Source organism: Penaeus vannamei, chromosome 31 (genome assembly GCF_042767895.1).
Source record: "Penaeus vannamei isolate JL-2024 chromosome 31, ASM4276789v1, whole genome shotgun sequence".
Classification (NCBI taxonomy): Eukaryota; Metazoa; Arthropoda; class Malacostraca; order Decapoda; family Penaeidae; genus Penaeus; species Penaeus vannamei.
The window spans coordinates 31,851,756-31,859,255 of NC_091579.1; the positions used below are offsets into that span (position 1 = coordinate 31,851,756).

Consider the following 7,500-nt stretch of genomic DNA (forward strand, 5'->3'; position numbering starts at 1 on the left):
GGGGGAGGGCGAGAGTGAGAGGGGAGGAGAGAGGGAGTTAAGGAGGAGGAGTGGTTGGCGATGGGGAAGAGAGAAGGAGGAGAGGAGAGGGAGAGGGAAAGGATGGGGATGGGGAGGAGAGAGGAGGAGAGGTTGGAGATATGGAGGAGAGAAGGAGGAGGAGGAGAGGGAGAGGAGAGGATGGGATGGAGAGGAGAGAAGGAGGAGAGGAGAGGGAGAGGAGAGGGATGGGATGGGGAGAAGAGAGGAGGAGAGGTTGGAGATAGGGAGGAGAGAAGGAGGAGAGGAGAGGGAGAGGAGAGGATGGGGATGGAGAGGAGAGAAGGAGGAGAGGAGAGGGAGAGGAAAGGATGGGATGGGGAGGGAGAGAAAGAGGAGAGGTTGGGGATAGGGAGGAGAGAATGAGAGGAGAGGGTCAAGGGAGGGGAGAGGATGGGTGGTTGGGGATGGGGAGGAGAGAGGAGAGGAGAGGAGAGGATGGGGATGGGGAAGAAAAGGAAAGTGAGGAGGGAGAGAGGAGGGTGAAGCGGAAGAGATATAGAGAAGAAGGTGAGAATGAGATGGGAAGGAGATGAGGGAGTGAAGAGGAAAGAGGAGTACAGTGGAGGCAAAGGGAGAGGAAGGGGAAGAAGGAGAGGAAGAAGGGGAAGAGAGAGGAGGATGGGGAGGGAGAGGAGAAGAGAGAGGGGGCAAGTAGGACAAAAAGGAAAGAAGGAAGGAGATGAGAGAGAGGAGGACGAAGAGGAATAGGAAACGCGATCAGAAAAGAGAAAGAGAAAGAAAGACGAAGATAAAGAGAAGAGAGGCCAGGAGACAGAAAGATCAGGAGAGGAGAGGGTGAGGAGGAGGGCAAGGAGGAGGGCAAGGAGGAGATGAGGGAAGCCGGGAGGGCGCAGGGAGAGCGAGGAGCAAGACCCAATTTGGAAAGGATGAAGTGCCGGTTTTAGGGAGCCTCGAGTGGGCCTCCGACACTCTTGGGAAGGAGAAGGAGGAGGGGGGAGGAGGAGGAGGAGGAGGGATAAGTGAAGGTGGGAGAGAAGAAGAGGAGAAGGAGGAGGAGGAGGAGGAGGGGTGGAGGAGGAGGAGGGGGAGGAGGGGGGAGAAAAGGAGGAGGAGGAGGAGGAGGAGGAGGGATAAGGAAGGTGGGGGAGAAGAAGAGGAGAATGAGGAGGAGGAGGAGGAGGAGGGGGAAGAGGATGGGTGGAGAAGGGGTTGGAGGAGGGGGAGAGAAAAGGAGGAGGAGGAGTAAGGGAGGAAGAGAAGGAGGAGGAGGAGGGAGAAGTGGAAGGTGGGAGAGAAGAAGAGGAGGAGGAGGAGGAGGAGGAGGGAGAGAAGAAGAAGAGGCGGAGGAGGGAGGAGAGAAGGAGGAGTAAGGGAGGAAGAGAAGGAGCAGGAGGGAGAAGTGAAGGTGGGAGAGAAGAAGAGGAGGAAGGGGAGGAGGAAGAGAGAAGGAGGAGGAGGAGGAGGAGGAAGGGGGGGAGAGAAGGAGGAAGAAGGGGGGGAGAAGGAGGAAGAGGAGGAGGAAGAGGAGGAAGAGAAGGAGGAGGGGGTGGGGAGAAGGAGGAGAAGGGAGAAGGGGAAGAGAAGGAGGAGGAGAGAGAGAAAAGAAAGAGGAGGATGAGAACGAAGGGGAAGGAGAGAGAGAGGAGGAGAAAGAGGAGGAGAAGGAGGTGGTGTTGAAGACACCTTTTTTCATCTTCTGCGCGGTGTTGTTGTAATTTTGGAGGAGGTAAATCTCTTCATTTTTTTTAAGAAATGCATTTTCAGTTCTTTTGCCTCTCTATTCATTGGATCTCTGTAACAAAGTCATTGTGAAAACATGTGCACATACACACACACTCACGCACAATCACACACACGCACACACACACACATACACACACACGCACACTCACACACACACACGCACTCACACACACACACACACACTCACACACACACACACACACACACACACGCACACACATACACACACACACAGTCACACACACACACACAAACACACACGTACAATCACACACACACGCACACACATCAATATCTATATGTATGTATTTATCTATCTATTTATCACTGAATGTATATATCTGTTTCTGCTTATGTGTGTCTATGTGTGTGTATGTCGAAAGCCATGAAAAGTTAACAGATTCAAATTTAGAATACTTTGTTCCACGAATTAAAAGTTTTAAAATAGCAAGCGGAATTATAACTTAATATGAACATAAAATATAAAATTAATAGTAAGTACCTACAATATATACATTTGTACAGACACATACATAAAAACACATTTATATTCATCTATTTATTTATTGATTTATATACATATTGAGATACGTAAACGAAAGAATAAATTAAACAAAATGCATACTGATGAGGAACACCTACACACACATGCATACACGTGAGCAGAAAACTACACCTACACACACACACACACAAACACACACACACACACGCGCACACACTGGAAGAACGAGAGATGACATAACGTGGCAATGTTGACACGTACTATGAGTATTTGCAGACAGCTGTCCTTGAACCGCGAATTTTAGGTAAACAAACATGAGTGTCTGAAAAGAAGGCAAAAGAAAAATAGTTGCAACATTCACCTTAAACGAAGCGAGATCTTGGATTAAGAAAAATAGAGAGGAAAAAAGGGGCGGGATAAAACGAGATATGAATAGACGAGGAGGAAGAAGTAGAAGAAGAAGAGAGGGAGAAAGAAAGAAAGAAGGAAAAAAGGTAAATACACCTCGATAACTAAACATTTTCATCCGAGCTACTTTGCATATTAAGTCTCCGAAACCTTTTTCAGGAAAAGTAAGAAAGAAACAAGAGATAAAAGAAGGAAAAAAGGTCTCTCGCAAACACAGATGATCTTACAAAAGAAAGAAGGAGAGTAAAAAAGAAACAAAAGATAATAAGAAGAATATCGGAAAAAGAAAATAAAAATAGACGAAAGGAATAAAATACAATAAAAAGAAACAAAGAAAAGATAAAGATAAAAAGAAACAAACAAAGAAAAAAAAACAAAGATAAGGAAAATCAAAACAAATAAAAAAGGAAGCTTAAAACAAAAACAAAAAAACAAAACACACAAAAAGAAAGAAAGAAAGAAAAGAAAGATAAAAAACATCGAAAAAACAACACGTGTTAAATTGGCCATTGCATCGCGGAGTGCCCAGTGTATGTGATCAGCCAATCAGCTATGCGAATCCGAGGTCTGAGTGTTGAACCTTCGCTGAGTGATACTTTGAACCTCTTCGGCGTGAACGCTCGGCCGAGGGAAGCCCGAAAAGGAGGGACCCAACAAAGGCAACACTCCCCACGCCTTGCCAGAGCTTGCCTTTTTTTTTTTTTTTTTTTTTTTTTTAAGCGACTTGTTTTCTCTTTCTTGTACTTCTATGCGTGTTTTATTTGTTTATTAGTATTCATTTATTTACTGTTATTGTGTTACTGTTTATGTAGTCGCGCACAAGTTTTTAAATCTGCACATATGCAAATAGACAAACATAAACACACTCATCAAAGTAAATTATTTAATAAACTTATTGATTATGAAATTGATAAGATTATCATTAATCATCATCATTTTTAATGTTATCGGGAGCACCACCGATATTCCGGCAATCGATAATCCGGCACGACACGATCTGCGTAGGGAAGTAGCCAGAAGAATATTACAAAATGGTTATCGTTGTGATATCTCTTTGTCCGGCAAACCGTAAAATCTGGCACGTTCCTTTGTGCCGGAAAATTGAAGGTACATCGGTAATGATTCGAAAAATGATTAAAATTGATGATACTGATGACAAGAATTACAATACTGATCACTGTTGCTAGTGTTCTCATTCATTACGGATTCTGCTAATGAAAAGAGAGAGAGAAAGAAGAAGGGAGAGAAAAAGACGAAGACGAAGATGAAAAAAAAAGAAAAAAGAAAAAAAAGAAAAAGACAGAGTAGAAGAAAAAAAAAGACAAAAAAAGACGCAGAAGTGGGAAAAACGAAAAGAAGAAGACGAAGAAAACGAAAAGAAGAAGACGAAGAAGAAGAAAAGAAGAAGACAAAGAAGAAGAAGAAAAGAAGAAATGACGAAGACGAAGAAGAAGAAAAGAAGAAAAGAAAAAGACGAAGAAGAAGGAAAAGAGAAAAAGACGTAGAAGAAGAAAAGACGAAGACGAAGACGAAGGCGAAGAAGAAGAAAAGAAGAAGGATAGAAAAAGCGAGAGCCGAAGAGGGAGGAGCGAACACAGACGTCAGAGGCGCACACACGCATGACACGACAACAGCCCTAACCGTCCCTTGGTTTCCTTCTTCATCCCCTCTCACGATTCTCGATTTAATCTGATTACGGCGCTGTTTATATCACCGTTTCCTTGTTTATCTGGCTGTTTGTTTGTTTGTTTTGATTTTCTCTTCTTTCTCTTTCGTTTTTTATTTTTTTTGCTGTTTTTTTTCAGTCTGTCTGTCTGTCTGTCTGTCTCTGTCTCTGTCTCTCTCTCTCTCTCAGCCCTCCTCCCTCCTTCCCTCCTTCCCTCTCCCTCCCTCCCTCCCTCTCTCCTTCCCACCCCACCTTTCTCTTTCCTTCCTCCCCCCTTCCACCCTTCCCTCTCCTTCCATCCCCCTCCAACCTCTCCCCCCTCTCCTTCCCTCCCACCCTTCCCTCCTCCTTCTCCCTCCTCCCACCCATCCTCCCACCCTCCAACCTCTCCCTCCCCCTCTCCCTCCCCCTCTCCTTCTCTCCTTCTCCCTCCCCCCCCTTCTCCTTCCTCCTCCCCCCTCTCCTTCTCCCTTCTCCCTCCTCCCCACCCTCCTCCCTTTCTAATTCTCTCCCCCCCCCTTCGAAATCGGCCCCAACCCCCCCCCCACCCCCAGCTTCCCCAAAAGCGTCGCGGGATGAAGGAAAAGGAGGCAGAGGATGATGATGCTCGTGATCTTCGTATTGACATAATCTCGACAGGGATGCTGGCGGCACGAACTATTTTTTTTTTCTATTTTTTTTTCTAAGCTTATTATCATTTTTTTTTTTTACTGGCTGGTCGTTTTGGGTTCCGTTCGATGTTGGTGTTGTAGTTTGAAGTGGGTTTTGGTGTTATTGTTGTTACTGTAGCTGGAGTGGTTATTACTTTTTTTTTATGATGTTTTTATTGTTGAAATAGATACTGTTTATGTTGTTTTTACTGAAGTGGTTGTTGTTGGTTAGGTTGTTATTGCTGTTGTTGCTGGGAATGTTGATGCTTAGATGTTTACGGGTTGTCGATGTTGTTTTTGCTATTGTTATTATTATTATCTTTATTATCATGAGTATTGTTATTGTTGTTGTTTTAGTTATCATTGTCATTATCATAAACATTATTATTATTATTGCTATTATTTTAATTACTATTATTACCATTATTATTTGCATTATCATTATTATCATGATCATTATTATCAATATTATTACCATTATTATTATTATTATCATAATCATTACTATTATCATCATGATTATTGTTATCACCACTACCATTATGACATCATTAACATCATCACTGTTATTGTTATTCTATTGTTGCTGCCATTACGATTATATCAAATATTTCCGATATTATCATGATTTTTGTTATTACTATCATCATTACCACCATTACCATAATCACCATCACCATCAAAACCGAGAATCAGACATGGTCCTGGGTGCTACAAAGTCAATGGTGTAGGTTTACTGAAAGGCTTAATCATAATCATGGTGATGATAGCAAAAATGATGAGTATTGTTCACTCTCCGTCTTTCTCTGTCTTAACCTTCTATTTCTCTTTCCTTTCTTGGATGTTTTACACGACCGAAAAACTAAAGAAAAAAAAATATTGTCCATATGATTTTTTATTCTTTCCCACTCATAAAATTGTCAAAAAAAAAGAAGAAATCTCTAAATATTTTGATTTTCTATCACTGAACAAACATTAAATTCCAAAAAAATCCCCATTCTTTAACCTTTTCTCCCTCCTTTTCTACTTCTCATTATCATTTTCTTTTTTTTTTCTTTTTTTCTTTTTCTTCTTGTCCATTTTTCTGGAAATGAAAACGAGACGTGGGAGGGCGTGGCAGAGAACAGCCTCCGAACTAAGCTCACTAATCTCACAGACTCATCAAAGACTCATTTCGAGAGGGTGTGGTTTGGGGAGAGAAGGAGGAGGAGGAAGAGGAGGGGGAAGGAGAGAGAAGGAGGAGGAGAAAAAAAAGAACGAAATTGGAGAAAAAAAAGGGAAAAAGTGGGTAGAGGGAAAAAGAAAATTTATCTTTTGGTGGGGAGAAGTGTTTTTTTTTTTTTTTTTGTTTTTTTTTTGTCTAAAGTCTCGAAGTTAAAGAGTTTGTGATGAATAGCGACGTTTTAGAAAAAAAGTACAAAAAGGGAACAAGGCGTATTAGCGAAATGCCTTTGGAAAGAAAAGATGGAATGAAGTGGGTACAGCAGACAAAATAATTAACTGTTGCATGTACGTATGTATGTTGTATGTCTGTGTGTATGTATGCACGTATCTACAGTATATATATGTGCACCTATAAGTGAAATTTGTAAGAATATACGTAGATATACGCATGTTCAATACTTCATACACCCAAGTACAAATACATGTACCCCATAAACTTAAATAATCATACACATTTATGTAATATAATATCATAATATCATAATAAACATCATGTAATATAATACCATACATATATATCCCTATTAACACGTAGCCTTCCCTCTCCCTTAGCTTCGAGGGCACCAAGTCGACCAAGGGCGCCTCCAAGATGCGGCGCGACCTTCTCAACTCGGAGATCAGTCAGCTGCGCGACCTCCTGCCGCTGCCGGCGTCCACGCGCCAGAGGCTGTCGCAGCTGCAGCTCATGGCCCTCGTCTGCGTCTACGTCAGGAAGAGCAACTACTTCCAGCAAGGTAAAGACGGGGGCTGGGCGGGGCTGTGGGGTGGGGGTGGGGTGGGTGGGGGGGCTGAAGGGCTTTGGCAGGTGGAACTGGGAGGGAAGCATCTTCTTTCTTTTATTTTATTATCATAGCCTTTATTATCATTAGTGTTTTTAGCATTACTGTCATCATTATTGTTGTTGTTGTTATAATAATAATAATAATGATAATAATAATAATAATAATAATAATGATAATAATAACAATAATGATAATAATTATTATTATTTCAACAATAATAATAGCAATATTGATAGCAATAATAATAATATTGATAATAATAATAATAATGATAATAATAATAATTTCTATTATTATTATTATTATTTTCATCATTACTATTATCGTTGATATTACTAATTCCACCACCATCATAATCACTAGCATTTTCATTATCGCTGTTTATCTTTATTATTTTCATCGTTATTTTCATGATCATTCTTATTAACATCCTCTCCATTGCTTTTATTATATCTATCATATCAATTAATATTCTCCTTGCTTCTATTGTCACTTTCCGTATCAATAATTCAACTCTGA

At 41.3% G+C, this 7,500-nt stretch overlaps 1 protein-coding gene across 2 annotated transcripts in view; it reads left to right on the top strand.

Annotated features, from left to right (window-relative positions):
* The window catches only part of LOC113814042 (PAS domain-containing protein cky-1), a 115,288-nt gene that overhangs the window by 42,556 nt on the left and 65,232 nt on the right, over positions 1-7,500 (top strand). For both annotated transcript variants that reach the window (XM_070144115.1, XM_070144116.1), the window contains exon 2: positions 6,752-6,933. In XM_070144115.1, coding sequence (XP_070000216.1) covers positions 6,752-6,933 — 182 coding nt within the window. The remainder of the gene's footprint in view (positions 1-6,751; positions 6,934-7,500) is intronic.